The 15,917-nt window shown below is 40.2% G+C and overlaps 2 protein-coding genes across 4 annotated transcripts in view; both read right to left on the bottom strand.

Annotated features, from left to right (window-relative positions):
* Positions 1-3,792: 3,792 nt before the first annotated feature.
* Positions 3,793-6,627, bottom strand: zfp36l2.1 (zinc finger protein 36, C3H type-like 2, gene 1). Of its 2 annotated transcripts, none has more exons than XM_012961141.3 (2): positions 6,520-6,627; positions 3,793-4,907 (listed from the first exon to the last, which is right to left on the bottom strand). In XM_012961141.3, exons 1-2 carry the CDS (start codon positions 6,541-6,543, stop codon positions 4,086-4,088), a joined length of 846 nt encoding a protein of 281 aa, XP_012816595.1. In that variant the 5' UTR covers positions 6,544-6,627; the 3' UTR covers positions 3,793-4,085. The 2 variants fall into 2 exon arrangements, with proteins under 2 accessions (XP_012816595.1, NP_001016822.1); NM_001016822.2 differs by having other exon boundaries at positions 6,520-6,539.
* A 2,318-nt stretch (positions 6,628-8,945) lies between these two features.
* Positions 8,946-15,917, bottom strand: part of cdhr5 (cadherin related family member 5) — a 30,061-nt gene continuing 23,089 nt past the window's right edge. Inside the window, exons 13-16 of one of the 2 annotated variants that reach the window (XM_031900617.1) lie at positions 14,949-15,905; positions 14,745-14,846; positions 13,196-13,359; positions 8,946-11,879 (exon numbers count right to left, since the gene is read on the bottom strand). In XM_031900617.1, coding sequence (XP_031756477.1) covers positions 11,379-11,879; positions 13,196-13,359; positions 14,745-14,846; positions 14,949-15,905 — 1,724 coding nt within the window. In that variant the 3' untranslated portion in view covers positions 8,946-11,378. The remainder of the gene's footprint in view (positions 11,880-13,195; positions 13,360-14,744; positions 14,847-14,948; positions 15,906-15,917) is intronic. The other variant, XM_031900618.1, reaches the window with a different exon arrangement.

The raw sequence follows: 15,917 nt of genomic DNA, 5'->3' as shown, positions 1-15,917 counted from the left end.
GGTGTAATTGAAGGTGATATAAATCCAAGAATTTAAAAAACTATTTTCGAAATACTGCATTTAAATTATAACCAAATTAAGGAAAAACAGCATAACCTTCAGACAAGATACAACATATTACTAATAAGTGTTTGACACTGCAGACAGAGATTAGAGTATTTGGGTCTCTCTAATGAAATTCAGTGTTTACTTCTTGAGTCCTTTTACAGGGAGTTGTCCATTCTAAATCCACAGGTGTTCAAAGGTTGAAAACGCATTTAAAATAAGTCAGCTACTTTTACAGCGCTACTGATCTTATTCCACCAAACTGCAATTTAATACTGTATTATGCCTTGGAAGCCCCAACCCTATGCATATTGCAACCCCTAAGTGTGAAGACATACGGGGCAATTAGTCGTGGCGTCCTGTACATTAGTCTATGGTGGCAAATAATTGCCCCATGTGTCTTTGCCCTAAGGGAGTTAGCACATTGTAATATCGTCATTTTGGATTTGTCGCCCACAGTAGAGCAGATTTATCCACAAGCAACAATAAATGTGGCTGTACATGAGCCAATAAAAGCTGCCGACGGACAAAGATGGCAGCTTATCGGTCTGTGTAATGGGTCCTCCAACAGGCCTACCCCACCAATATCTAGCCGAAAATCAGCCAGATATTAATTTGATCTTCCTATTGGATTGAGTAAAGGATCTGAGAATTGATGTGATCCTGAATTTGACAGCCGGCATGGCATTGGAAATCAGGAAAAGATCTTTTCATGTATGCCCACTTCAATTGGAGCGGCTGTATAAGTGCCCAAGCCCAACAGTACAACTGCCCATGGCACCTAAACTGGAACATAGAAAAGATCCCAGACCACTGCAGGTTTAGCAAACAGTAAGACTTGTAGGCACTTGTACTACATTTCCCCATCAAGTCTACCTAACACCACAAACTGCCCAGCAGTCACCTGTTCCGCCCATATATATATAAATTACAAAGAGGCTGGTGTGCAATAGATCAATTCTTAAACGCATAATAAAATGCTCTGAGCGAGAAGTCGATTTAATTATAAGGGAGGAAGAATAAAATAAAAAGACGCAAAACTCTCGATTTATAGCCGCAACGCAACCCCACCTCCTCCCTCTGCTAACCCCAAACGCGACTGAAATAAGCAAAGTACAGGGCGATGCATTGATACTGAACTTCCCGCCATTGTGACTTAACAGGTAGTTCACCTGAATATACTTCCGCAGGACATCGTATCAATAGTCCGCCGAATTTTCACCCATTGGTACCTTAAGATCCTTACACTGTATAGTACGGCGCCTAATTCATGCGTTTTTCATCTCCAAATCACAATTACATCAATGCCGCCTCCGTTGTTTGTGTAGGTGTCCGTGTTTTTTCAGTGGGGCGCAGTGATATGAACCAACACAGAAGTTCACAAATAGATCCGTTCGGAAAACTGAGTTCTAAATAAAGAGAAGCGCGGCTGGCTGCAAAGCTGCTGCTTGATAGAAAGTAAATGGCGTGTGAAAAGTACTCAAATTCGTATGTTATTAGTGGAATCATAAATCAGCAAAACAGTAATTTAATAGGTATTTGTTCAGGGATCTTATCTATGAAAGAAAGGGTGGAGTTAGAGTGAAATTCACAAGCGCCTGAACTCCAGCCTACACCCCCATTTTTTTCTTATTTTGACATGAAAAAGTTATATCCAAACAGCTTTGCTATTAATTGGTTATTAACACCAATAAATTATCTTCCTGAATCTGGAATTATTAACACACACACACAACATATTAAAAGCTTACAGCAATTTAAAATTGGTGTAAGTTGTGACAGATTTGTAATTTGCTGCTTCACTTTAATTAAAGTGGAATTGTGGAACAATTTATTCAAGAAAGACTTTTGTGAATTTCATGGGTTTTTTAGTGACTGTTTAACTTATGTTCTGGCCTGGTATTTTTATTTATGTAAAAGCCGCACTATGTAGGCAATGATGCAGAATATATCCATTTGCAAATGAATCCCTACAAGATTTTTGTCAGCCATTGTTACCTCCCATCATTTTTTTCTCAAGACGTGTGCAATGTGGTGGTTTTTGTGCCTTTTATTATACTGTAATTCTGCAGTGTAGGTTTAAATTTAAAAAAAAAAAAACAGGATTTTCCTCCTAATGCACTATAATTGCATGTACAAATATTGTTGTGCAATTTTCTATGTATTTGAATATATTTACGAGAAGGTATATTGCTTTTCCTTAGAGAAATGCTTAAGCTGTATGTTATAGAATAATCATTCCAGTGATTACAACCAGTACTTTGTACCACCATTAATATATGTATTTGATAAAAACATACCAATGTCGTGGTTCTCTTTTTTGCATTTTAGATACTTTTGTTTACACTGAGCTGGTACAGTCATGACCATAAACACCAGGAAGCCAACAACATGCACATTTTACAGTGAGGCAAAAAATAAAGGCAGCATTCTGGCTCTGTGGATAGTCCCGAGTATGATTCCAGGTAGGGCATGCATATGGTATATTCGTATGTCTGCCTGGCAAGCTTTTATTATATGTATTATATAAATATTAGTGACAGAGAGAGAGAGACTCAGATTATGACAGGAACCTCAGATTATAAGCGTCATGGCAGGAACTGATGCAAGTCGAGTATATGGCTGCAAGGCTTAAACAATTTAAAATTAAGCTGGCCATACATGCACCGATAATATTGTACGAAACCTCATTTCGTACGATATTTGGTGCGTGTATGGCAAGTTGACAGATATCACAGGAGGCTGCTGATATCGGTCGACTTGTCGATCAGCCAGGTTAAAAGATTTTGATCGGGCGCCATAGAAGGCGCCTGAGCAAAATCTGCCATCAGGGCTGAATCGGCAGAAGGAGGTAGAAATCCCATTGTTTCTACTTCCTTATCTGCCGTTTCAGCCCTGAACGGTTTGTGGTTGATTGTACGATCTTTCGTGCGACCGATGGTTGCACGAAAGATCAACAATCGCCACGTGTGTGGCCACCTTTAGTCTTCACAATCAAAGGGTGGCTCAGTTCAACCAACACCGCCCGGGTCTGTAAAGGATTTCTAAAGGGGAAGTGAACAGCCTTTCAGGCACAAGACAGCAGTGTCCCAAAGAGGGTACTAACCATAACAAAAGGGCTGGACTGACAGTACACCACTAGGCAGAGAAAGCAGATGACAGATTAAAGAAGGGTAGGGCAAGGCTAGAATATAGGTCAGACTGGAGCACGTAAAGAACAGGACAGAATGGAGCTATATGGAACAGGGCAAAGTGGAGAAGACACGGACAGATTGGTTATAAGGATACAGTCCACCACAGGGCAAAATGCCCATGAGTAAAAGCTCTTACACAGGAATATCAAGAACTAAGAACCCAGGCCCAATGTTGTAGCCAAGAAGTGACAAAAGGTTTCATATAGTGAGGACTCATCTGCAAACGGTTAGACCTAATTAACCAGTAAGGTTGCATGGGTTTAATACACACTTTAGAAAATGTATGCCTTCCTTTCCTATCTGCACTTCTTACTAGTAATGGGTTTAGAAGTTTCATTTGCCTTTTACACCAAAGCCTAGGGTTAAATGGAACCTCTTGGAATTGATGCATTACGTTCTCTTAAGGCAATATACAGGGTTACTGGAAGGGATCTCAGTTTATTGATTACCATTTTTTGCATCCATAGATAATAACTCATGGCAATGTATACACCCATTTTAACCCACCTCAGACTTCCTTGCTAATAAAATAGAGTCAAGACTTTTTTGTATATATGTTTAAAACAGATTTAATAAAAATCACACTTTAATTAGTGACATAAAAACATCTTGTCTGAGAACCACCAGCCACTTACCAATATTAAAATACATACATAACTGCAGCCAGGTGGGTAAATAAATTAACACGCTTATGTACAAGAGAAAAATGAAGGATCTAAATAAAACAAACTGGCTTCTCACTGCTGGCATAGAAGTGAAAAACTGGGGAAACATGCTATGCATGTTAATCCTACACCAGAGGAGGGGGTCATTGTGCCAGTGTCATGAAATTAAAAAAGGTAAATTTTAGTCGAGAACAGAAAGTAGACCCTGGGCAATTTCTTCATCTCCAGGCAGTGGGTCAGTAGCAGTAGGTAAGTCTTCCTCATCTCCCAAAATCTGCAGACGCAGGGCAAGAGGTAGGAGAAGGCTTGCAAAACTGAAGGCATTATTAGCAGGAGATTCTGAGAGGACAGGAGTGCCAGGGTCACTATCGGGGTCTGGATCTGAAGGTGAGAGGGACCCACTGCTGTTCTTTGTTCCTGAACCCCACCTGTCAAGGGGAGGGCTATGAGAGAAGTGGCAACGGGCTCCATATGGACAGTCTCCAAGAGCAGCAAAGTGACGGCAAACCTCCCGACTACTTTTTGGGTGCTGAAAGTGGCACCGAGCTCCATAAGGACAGCCACCAGGAGAACGCCAGAGGCGGCACCGCTCCCTATAAGGGCCAGCATACTTGCGTGTTGGAAGACGAGGGGCATCAGGGGAGACTGGAGACTCCCTTCTCTCCTGTGGGCTGTGAATGAACAAACAACGCAATCCATAGTTACAGGTACCAAGCACGTGGAAGGAGCGACACAGTTCTGTCTTGTATTTAGGGTGCTGAACTGGAGGCCTGAGCTCACTTAGACCATGGGCAAACTGGCAGCGATTCCTGTAGGCACAGAATCCACTCTCTGCATATCTGGTGCACAGTTCTGTCTTGTAGCGAAGGGATGAGAGGCTCGAGTGCTTTGGAGGTGCTGAGAAAGAAGGGAGGAGCGGAATCTCTGGATCAGAAGGAGGAGAGAGTGGGGGAAAAAAAGAGGAGAAGAGATCCAGGCTCTCATTTGACATCTCCATCATCAGCTGTAAACAAACAAACAAAAAATAAGGCAATATACATGTATGTTTTGTTTAAAGGTTTTCCCAAAACATTGTAGGCATTACAGCTGGGTATTGGAGCAGCTAAACCAGGTCACCATCTGGGGAAGCAATTAAATATACAGTGAAACATAGGTTCTTTGAAATCTTTAATACAAAGCTAAAATAGTGCGCATATAGTATGCAATAAGGAAATTCTGAATGTAGCATGGTGTTGACATCTATACAAGTGCATTGCATGGCAGATGCCAATTTCAACACCAGCAGGTAGAATTGAGCTGATAAATATAATGCTGCTTTTACTGCCATGACTTGTTACTTTGTGCACACAGTGAAAATGCCCCCCACCCAATTCATTTGATTAGTATCTATGTATATCAACGTTAGACACCTGTGATAGGTCATTTGCGCAGTGGGAAATTTTCTGTACTATATTCAGATACCTGTAGCATTTTGCAATAGCATATTTACTATAAGCACTGTTTATTTACAGGGGCTAGCAGTATAGCATCTACCATTCACATGAATTACATGCACAGAATAAGCTTCTTACAAGGACAATTTCAGAAGTGTAAACTCTTCCCGGCTCCATAGAATTAACTCTTAATAGTGCCGCACTCTGTACACTAGAATGTGCAGCCTGCATCCAAAAATTCCTAGCACTGAGCATATAATGGATTCTGAGAATTATAGTTCCACAAGGACTGAACTGCTGCCAGTCAAAGTCTCTGCATTATTTAAAGCCATGCTAGTTAGATCTACAATAAGTCACAAAGAATAGAAAAACACTAAACTGAACCTAGTTATGCTATTTGTAGCATTGGGTGCAAGTTGCAATGCCCCACTATCAGCGGAGACTAAAGACTAAACACAATAGCACTCAAAGCTGCAAAAAGGGTATATTTGCCACAGAAAAAGGAGGCCTTACCCCAGCCCATTATCAAATCTCATTATCATCTACAGATGATTATAGGCCATAGGTAAGGGTTTAGCTTTAAGTTCTACAGTCAGCAGAAATGACCACCATGTGTTTCTGTTTAAAGTTGCCACTTCTTTAAAACTGGGCACCTATGAAATCCACATACTGTAAGGCCAATTTGCAATTAGTTCAGGTACTAGATTATATATAATATGGTTCTTTATATAGCATACACTGATGAAATCAGCAATGCAACTCTCAGGCAAACACTCTTTAACAAAGAGTAATCCTCTACAGTACATATACCATGCCTAAGTTACATACACAGTCCTCACACCCCCAACTTCATGAAAGATTAGGTCAAAAGCCATTTTCTAGCCAATTAAGAGTTCATTAAGATGCAATCATTATATGGCTAAGAAAGCAGCGCAGTCAGCTGCATGAAAAGAGTGAGACTAGTGAAAATACACTTGTAGGTTGCTGGGACTTATAATTTGAACACACTTTGCAGCTCCCACAGGTTCAGGGCCTAGGGGGATGTATACATGGTGTTAATTTGCAATTGCCATGAACATTTTAAATGTTCCACCATACAGCACATAGAAAACTTCTATAGCAACCCATCATAAATCCTTTATGAAAAATAAAATGACAGCTGTAAGGAATACCTATTCTTACCTGTGATTCCCCATTCAGATCCATCGCTTTACACTTCTCTTGCTATGAAAATCCCCTCTCTACACCAGGCCACCTGTGAGATGTTTATTTAGGGTGTAGCCAATCAGAAACAAGAGGAGGTGTGTTTAGAGTGGTCAAATTCCTGGATCAAGGTCTGAGAAAGCACATCTCCTTGATTGGGCAAAATAAAATAAATGTAAAATAAGAAGTCATTCATTAAGGGGCACATTTATCAAAGTACGATTGATTCCAAAGACCAAAAATTTTTCTAAATTTTCAAACTGTATTTGTCGCAACGAGTAGGAAAGTTTTGGATTCATTAAAGCTTCATTCATGTTATCATGACTAATACGATTTTTTCCTAAGCATTTTCGTGACATTTCTGATCATCAGAAATTATCGTATCTAATCCAAATTTTACCCATTTCGGGATTCAAATTTGTACTTTGATGAATCTGCCCCTAAATGTTATACAGTACTATTATATTTTGTAGCCTATGAGTATATAGAAAGTCACGTGACGTATCTGAACTTATTTTTCTTGTGCTAAAATGGGGGGGAAGGGGAGGAATGAATCCTGCTGATTTCAGCCACGTATTCCACATAAGAAACTTGTAAGTATGTGGTGGCAGTCTGTTTTAGACCTACAGACATGACAAGTAATGCCATATCAGTAAGGCTATAATAATCCACTTTGGGCATGTTTCCATATACCAAGAGGAGTTAGATTTTAAATTATCCAGAACTGGGTTATCATCATAATGACATATATGTGAAATTATAGGACACTGCACAGAAAATACAGAAATCTCTATTTGAGCTTGTCTCATAGACATGTCTGTGTCATGTGACCATTACCTTCATGTAAATCAGTGCTTTCTTTGTCTTTTTGCCAGAGCAATGTTATATATGAGATTCGTTCCATTGGTTTTAATGATGTAAGCTACACACGTAATCTGCCATGCAACAGCCACCATGGTTATTGGACAATGCTATGCTTGCCACCTGGCCAGTAAAAATAATGTTTGATGCCAATGTTATTAATACTAATATAAAGGCAAAAATATAGGAAGACCGGTATTTTTTTCCAGAAAAGGTTGCAACCCTAGACAATACAGGCTTCACCCAGGGGATTTTTCAACCTGCCCCATACATATTTGGTCGAATATAAGCCAGCTAGTTGACGGGCAGGCACCATACACAGGCAAATACTCTTCTGAGTTAGTCTGGAGAAGGAAAAGTTGGCCCCTGTATGGCCAGTTTAACAGTACCTCTGTGTCACATGGTGTCTCATCTGTACATTTTTTTGTCTCAGCAAAACTTAGGTTCCATTGCTTTCAATGAAGTAAGCCATACTTTCGATTTGATTAGCAATTTCAGTTTTCTACCCAACTACCTCTGCCAGGAACCCATGGGCCACTTTGTGGGTATTCCACTTGTACCTCACTATTGCAACCGTGCCTTCCGCAACTCTTGTTTCCCGATTCTCTAGGGAACTTTCTGTAGGGTCACAGATGGCCTGCAATGTGAGCAAATCACCTAAGACCTCCCCTGCCAGGCCCCCTAGTCCCCCCCATGGCCACAGGGTCTGCTTCCTTTATAGTTACATCCCTAGTCTAATTGTTTATACACAAGTTTTTCACATATTGACGCTGGCCACTGTGGGAACTCTGAAAAAACTGCTGACTTAAAGTCGGTATGCATGTTATTTGGTCAGTTTGTGGGAGAGACGTACTTACGATGAGTGCAACTATATGGAGCTGCTTTGGATGCAAGTGGCATTAAAGGAGAAGGAAACTTATAATTACTGGGGGTGCCAATTGTAAGGCACCCCCTAACCCAGTGATTATGTTTACTTACAATAGCTCCGTGGTGATCATCCAGAAATACCTCAGGCCAGTGCAGTTTTCTGCTAACAGCCCAGGATATCAGATAAGGGAATATAATCACTGGGGATGCCTAAAATGTCATGATTTCACCTTTTCTTCTCCTTTAATGAATAGTGCCAATTTGCACAATTCAATAGTCCATGGCTGCCATTGTGGCTTTTGTTTGCTCATTGAAATATTTTTACCAAGTTGTGCTGTTGCATGCTTCTGTATAATAAAGTCTGACCCACAAAAACTGAAAATCTCCCATGTAGTCATACCCTTAGATTACTGCCCTTAAAAACACAAAGAGTATATTTACATTACCCCATGGCACAAGTGCTTGAGTGATAATGGCAGAAGAGCACTCCCCTCAGTGCTCACTTAGCATTTGCTACCTGTTGGGACAGGTAGGGGGCAGGAGGGGTACTCCTACATAATCTATCTTTTCATTGACTCATGATATGAACAATGAGCTCTTCATGTACATTTGGTCAACCACCCTACTGCTAAATATTATCTTTCCAGTTCTAAGACAGACAAAAATAAATCCATATATTTGACTTTTAAAAAAGAAAGGAATGGTTTATTTGTTTTAAGAACCCTATTCTCTTTTAGACAATTTAACATTTATAATAACCAAAGATTTGGCTAAAAATAAAGAACAATCAGCCAATCCCGTGAACTAATTCCATTCATTCTTAAAAGGGTATTGTTGATATTTAGTTTATTATCAGAAGGAATTGTTGACTCCTGCGTGAGATTCATTTAAATGTTTGTGATCAAACTCACATCAGGAAGAACCCATTCTTCTGCAATGTTTTATTCACCTCCATCTTAAGGGTTTATACACATGGGTGATTTTACACATGTTCCTGTACAGTGGGTGTTTGCGTTCCTCCCCATGGGTTAACAATCCACTGCATGGGAACACATTAAAAAGAACAGTGCCAAAGCCCTCAAATGAGAGGGGAAGTTATAATCCCTTGGGGGGGATTGGGGGGTGCGCCAAATAATTATAATTTTTTACCTGATACCCTGGGCTAGAGTCCTGCATAAAACCAATTTTTGAGACCCGGACCTGTAGCCAGCAACCGACTACCCGGACCCAGAACCCCCATTTTTACTTGCTTTGACCCGCTACCTAACCTGCAACTGCCTTATTCGCAACCTGATCCTTGACCCACTGGCCACCATTAAACAGGAAGTGCTGTGGCTGCAAACCAGAAGTGACATCAGAATTGGGCAGAGGTAGAAAAAAATGTTTAAAGGAGTAAAATATAGATAATGTAGGTAATATTATATAAGAAATATGTATAAAACCTGCAACCATCTGACCCGCATCTATACCTGCATCTGAAAATCCTACCTGCAACCCGCAGGGTACTCATGGGTGTCCCATGGGTACCCGACCCACTGCAGGACTCTACCCTAGGCCAGTGCTCCTGTTGATGGAAACTTCACCACCCCCAGGTGCTTCTGAATGAGCACCACATTGTGATCTTTGCTTCTTTTGGGGGATCCCTAACATTTGGCAGCCACCATTGATTTTAACTTTACTTGTCCATTAAAGTCCTAGATTGAGGTTGGACTAAACCTTAAGGAATAACATAGCTTGATACAATAACAGAGGCAAAATCAGCTTAATTTGTAGTAAACTATAGCAGGAAGTCAGTAGGTAGCAGCCACTGGTTAGATGTTTGAAAGCACCCATTTTTACATTTTCTTAGTTCCAAATACATAAACAAGAACTGGTCACTTATAGTTCAGCTTGTTAACTTCCAGTGGAAACTAACAGTAATACATTTAAAGAAACAACATAATGTATTATAATCACTGTAACCATTAACAATTGCAGTCAAGAATTTGCAAACATAGGTGCTAAATTTCACAAGTGCAGTTGTCCATAACAACCAATCAGCAAGATGGCACTATAATAATAAATGATGATGATCTGTTCACTGCAAGTTGGAAAATGAAAGCTGAAGGAATGGCCTGTAACGTACAGTTATTTAGGTCATAAGATTTTTCTGTTAAAATAAACTTCTAGCATGATGTAGACATTAGTATTCTAAGAAAAATTGTTTTAGAGTTTTAATTTTAGAGAATTTAGAGTTTCACTTTTTTATTCTTTGTTGTTTGTGAAATGTTTACACTTTTTTTTCTTCTTTGGCTTGAAAGTTTTAAGTTTAACTATAAACCCCTCCAATCGTGTAGTCAATAATTAATAATATATGGTGTTGGTTTACTTTGGGCTTACGTTATATTCTCTGGTCCATGTCCATGTTTTAAAGGAGGGATGGGCGTGTGCTAATGGTCCCTGCCAAAAACACAGTAGGAGGGGGAAAGCCAATCACAGCCCTGCATTCACATAAGCAAAGATGGGCTTCAGTTCCCTATCAGGTCAACCCTCACAGTAAATTTGTATTTTGGTTGCTGGGGTCAGTGACCCCCAACAACCAGGTAGCATTTTTAAGGCTATAAGTAAGCAGAATGGGAATACTAAAAACAGCACAAAATAAATAATGAAAACCAATTGAGAGGCTGCTTAGAATAGACCCATCTATAACGTATTAAAAGTTAATATAAAGGTGAACATCCCCTGGTTTACAATACAATTATACTGGTAGGTGGGTATTGCTAAGGGACATAAACATATTCAAGTGAGTTAGCGAGTAAAGTTAAAGGCAGTTTACTGCCAATAACACACCTCTTAGAATAATATTAAAGATTTTTTTAACTTTTTGTGAAGAGGATGATTACTCTATACATTGGCAGTCAGTGATACCTCTAAAATACCATCTAACCTGGTTCCTTTTTACTCTGTATATTGCCTTTGGTGTTTAGTTAAGCTACCAGAAAGCATGATACTGTAGATTCTTCTGAAGCAGATAACTACATACTCGTAATATGTTGAGTATGTCCCCAAATGTTTACATGGTAAGCCAACATATGGCATAGTCAAGATGGTGTTGCCGTTTGAGGCTATATTTAAAGTTGGGAGAAATTATTTGAGTCGTTGTTCATTCCAAGGAAATCGGGGCTCAGGTCATCTTCATCATCATCATCATCATCATCTTCTTGATTATATTCTTCCTCAGTTTCACCATCATCAACTTCTCCTTCCTCGACCCCATCAATCACTACAACCTCTGGTGAGGCATCCTCCCTAAACCACACAGATTTATACCCTGGATCTTCCTTAAACTCTTTTGTGAGGATGGACTTTACTTCTTTCTTGTCATCTGAATCAGACCCTTCTTCTGGTTTCTCTGCATTTGGAATATTTGATGAATTCTCATTTGCAAATAAATTTGCTGCAGAGGCCCCTAAAACTAAATAATCTGTTACTAATGGATCTTTGGAAATGTTACCATCAGTATCATAACTGATACTGGTAGGCATTACATCAGAAGAACCAGGATTAGGATCATCATCTGCATCATCGTCATCTATGAGCTGTTCAGTCCTATCTTCAGAGCCCCCAAAGTCCTAGAAAGAGTGAGAAGGCAAAATTGTAAAACTTTCCTTGGTGGATCAATAATGCAACAACTAAAGAAGCCTGAGGTACTACTGCTGATATAATTAACTGATATCAAATCCACCAGTAGACCCTCATTTCGCACAGAGTTGTGACTGTATCTCACAGAAAATTAAACATCTGAATTATAACTGGAAATATATCCTAACCAAGAGCAAATTTGTGTAGTAGCTTTTGAATTGCAATTCAATTGCAAAGATGGGCCAGCTATGAATAAAATGTACATTATCAGGGTTTATTGAAGGAAATCCAAAGGAATGCATTGGTGTCCAATAGTGATGAGCGAATTGTTTTGCCAGGCATGGATTTGCAGCTAAATTCTGCATTTTGCCACTGGCGAATTGTTTTGCAAAACTTCCGCAAAATTGTGTCACATCAAAAAAGGCATGGTTGCATTAAAAAAAGGCGCGGTCGCATCAAAATGTTGTGTGGTATTTTTCACTGTTTCACAAATCTTTTGCCAAAGCAGATTCGCTCATCACTAGTGTCCAACAATAGTGTCATGTAAAAATAACATTACTACCCCTTAATGCAGTGATCCCCAACCAGTAGCTCGTGAGCAACATGTTGCTCGCCAACCCTTTGGATGTTGATCCCAGTGGCCTCAAAGCAGGTATTATTTTTAAATTTCTGGTTAGGAGGCAAGCATTAACTGCATAAAAACCCAGTGTTATTGCCAAACAAAGCCTTATGTAGGCTTCCAGTCAACATAGGGCTATGAAATAGGCAATTAAAGCTCTCATTAGCACCTCCAGGAACTTTTTTTCATGCTAGTGTTGCTCCTCAAAACTTTTTCCATTTGAATGTGGCTCACTGGTATAAAAGGTTGGGGTTCCCTGCCCTAATGCATAGGTTTAAGGTGGCCATACATTACAGTTACGATCTTTCCTGCAACCAAGGGTCACAGGAAAGGTCGCTCATACCCTCCACTTTAGTTCAGAGCTGAATCGTCAGATATGGCGGTAGAAACAATAGGAATTCTACCTAAATGCTTGCCTTTGCTTGGTCGCCTTCAGTGGCGCCCATTAAAAATTTGGTGTCCTGCCCAATCGAAGAGACGACTGATATCCAAGGCTTTTGCTATATCGGTCGGCTCATCAATCCACCATTTCGAACAATAATATCTGTGTGTGTATGGCCACCTTCAGGCAGCAGGTTAATTCATTGCATTGTGCCATTAGCCACATAGAATTAGTCACAAGCATTAACTTCCAGGCCAGATGAAACACTTATTATTTTGGCAACAGTATTTATTTAAATAACTTACATCACCAGAACTTTTTCTCATCCTGTTTCTTATTTGATCCCCATACTGCTTATGAATGAGGAATCCAAGTCCAACCAAGCACAAGGCCAGAATCACTCCGAGGGTGGCACCCAGGGCAGCCATATCTGTGGCACTGTAACCCTTTCCTGATCCGACTGTGCTTTCTAATTAAGAAAAAAACAGTGGTGAATTGGGGCATATATTCAAGTTAAGGGCACATACAGTAGCACCAGTAAATCTAGAACAGTTGCAATCAGAGCACGGACTAAGTAATATACACATACTAGACATTAGTAGAAGGCATAGAAAGAGCGTAGAAAGACCATTAGACCACTAGTCTTGGAAAATGTGACTGGAATGCAGAGTTACAAGACAAAGACACGAGACCCAGATACATTTACAGGCATGTCTACCACGTCTGGAACAGGTACCACCCAGATTACTCATATAAATCAATATATGTGTGCCCCGTTGGTGTCATATTAGCTGAAGGATTCAGGCTTCATCCTGTGAGGGTAGGAGCCAAGTAGGTGAAATTACTGTGAATGTTCATTGGCAAGAAGCTTGTCTAAGAATCTCAGGCTAAAGCACGGAAATAGGATGAGCTAGAAACAAGGTATATCCATGATTTTAAAAAGGGAATCCAAAAAATAAATAAAATCTCCCTTGCATGTAGGACAATCACCAATGAAATGGAGCTGTCCCAATTGTGTCCTTTTCCAGGATAAGGCAATGTATCAGTATTTGGTAAGCTCTGTAAGACCAGTCCAACAGCAACAGCATTATCTCTCACAAGCAATCACCATGTGGCCATGTTCCGTATTTTGTTATTTCTAAAAAGCTAAGTTGTATGATATTTGAAATAGATCCTGAGACTCCAAAGAGTAGTCTACAGATGAGTTTATATTACATTCAGACTATGTGGTTGAGCTAAATGATAGTTAAATCCATGGTGGTAAAAGGGAATCCAAAAAATATAGAAAATCCCCCCTCACATATATGACAAACACCAGTGAAGTTGAGATGTCCTAATGAGCATTCAGTAAGCTCTATGAAGGAACATGATACCAGTCCAACAATAACTGAAATATTCCTAACAAGCAGTTTCAAATTTTGTGTTATTTTCAAAAGAAAAACTAAGTTTCATGATGTTTGCAATAGATTACCAGACACACAAGAGTAATCTACAGTTGAGTTTATATCCATAGTGTTTAAAGGGAATCCAAAAATCCTTTTCACATATATGAAAATAACTACAGAACTCCTGACTGCCATAAAGCCACTCTCCATACAGTGTTATTTCCAAAAACCAAAGTTGGTATAATCTACAGATACATTTACGTTACATTTAAACTATGTGGAGTATCTGTGTTAAGATTTAAAATTTCTATGGTTTGTGTTGAGCTGGAGATCCAGATCCAGGCATTGCAGATATAATTAGCTGTAAGAGGCTGTGCTGTGTATGAGCTACTGAATGAACCCGAAAGAAGTTTGTTTATGTTCCTGAGGGAATACCCTTTGGAAATACCAGTTATAATGATTGTTACACCTGCTGGGCTGTGCGTTGTCCCTGCTGGTTTATCCGTGTTGGTTGCTGTAGGTGATTTAGAAGTAGTAGAGCTTATTCCAGGTACATTGGTTGTTGGCTTACCTACAATAAAGAGATAATATTGAACACATGAAGACAGTTAGTTAGCACTCTTAATATTAACATGGCATGAAAAAAATATATTGTTCTTTTTACTGGTGATACCTATCCCAGGTGTGGTAATCTTGGTGGTGCCTGTTCCAGGAATTTTACTTGTAGTGGTACCTGTTCCAGGAATTGTACTTTTTGTGGTACCAGTCCCAGGAGTGGTAGTAGTTGTAGTGCCTGTCCCTGGGGTGGTAGTTGTTGTGGTACCAGTCCCAGGAGTGGTAGTTGTTGTGGTACCAGTCCCAGGAGTGGTAGTTGTTGTGGTACCAGTCCCAGGAGTAGTAGTTATTGTGGTACCAGTCCCAGGAGTGGTAGTTGTTGTGGTACCTGTTCCAGGAGTAGTACTTGTTGTGGTACCTGTCCCTGGAGAAATTGTTGTAGTAGTACCTGTCCCTGGAGATCTACTAGTAGTTGTTCCTGTGCCAGGAGTCGTACTTGTTGTGGTACCTGTCCCTGGTGAAGTAGTTGTAGTGGTTCCTGTCCCATGAGTGGTGCTTGTTGTGGTCCCTGTTCCTGGAGAAGTAGTTGTAGTGGTTCCTGTCCCATGAGTGGTGCTTGTTGTGGTCCCTGTTCCTGGAGAAGTAGTTGTAGTGGTACCTGTCCCATGAGTGGTGCTTGTTGTGGTCCCTGTTCCTGGAGAAGTAGTTGTAGTGGTACCTGTCCCATGAGTGGTGCTTGTTGTGGTCCCTGTTCCTGGAGAAGTAGTTGTAGTGGTACCTGTCCCATGAGTGGTGCTCATTATGGTGCCTGTTCCAGGAGTTGTACTTGTAGTGGTGCCTGTTCCAGGAGTTGTACTTGTAGTGGTGCCTGTTCCAGGAGTTGTACTTGTAGTGGTACCTGTTCCAGGAGTTGTAGTAGTAGTGGTACCTGTTCCAGAAGTCGTAATTATAGTGGTACCTGTTCCAGGAAGTGTAGAAGTAGTGGTGCCTGTACCAGAGGTTGTAGTTGTAGTGGTACCTGGTCCATGAGCTGTAGTTCTTGTTGTTGTAGTTGTAGTAACAATAGTGGTGACACCTAAACACCATA

This window comes from Xenopus tropicalis, chromosome 4, assembly GCF_000004195.4.
Source record: "Xenopus tropicalis strain Nigerian chromosome 4, UCB_Xtro_10.0, whole genome shotgun sequence".
NCBI lineage: Eukaryota > Metazoa > Chordata > Amphibia > Anura > Pipidae > Xenopus > Xenopus tropicalis.
Note: the sequence above shows the minus strand (reverse complement) of the source record. Positions and strands in the feature narration are given on the sequence as shown.

Bases quoted from the DNA above. Each gene is read 5' to 3' on its own strand.
- zfp36l2.1 (XM_012961141.3), bottom strand. From the start codon at position 6,543: ATGGATCTGAATGGGGAATCACAG. The intron at 4,908-6,519 runs GTAAGAATAGGT...GTTTGTTTACAG, and splicing joins ATCTGAATGGGGAATCACAG to CTGATGATGGAGATGTCAAA.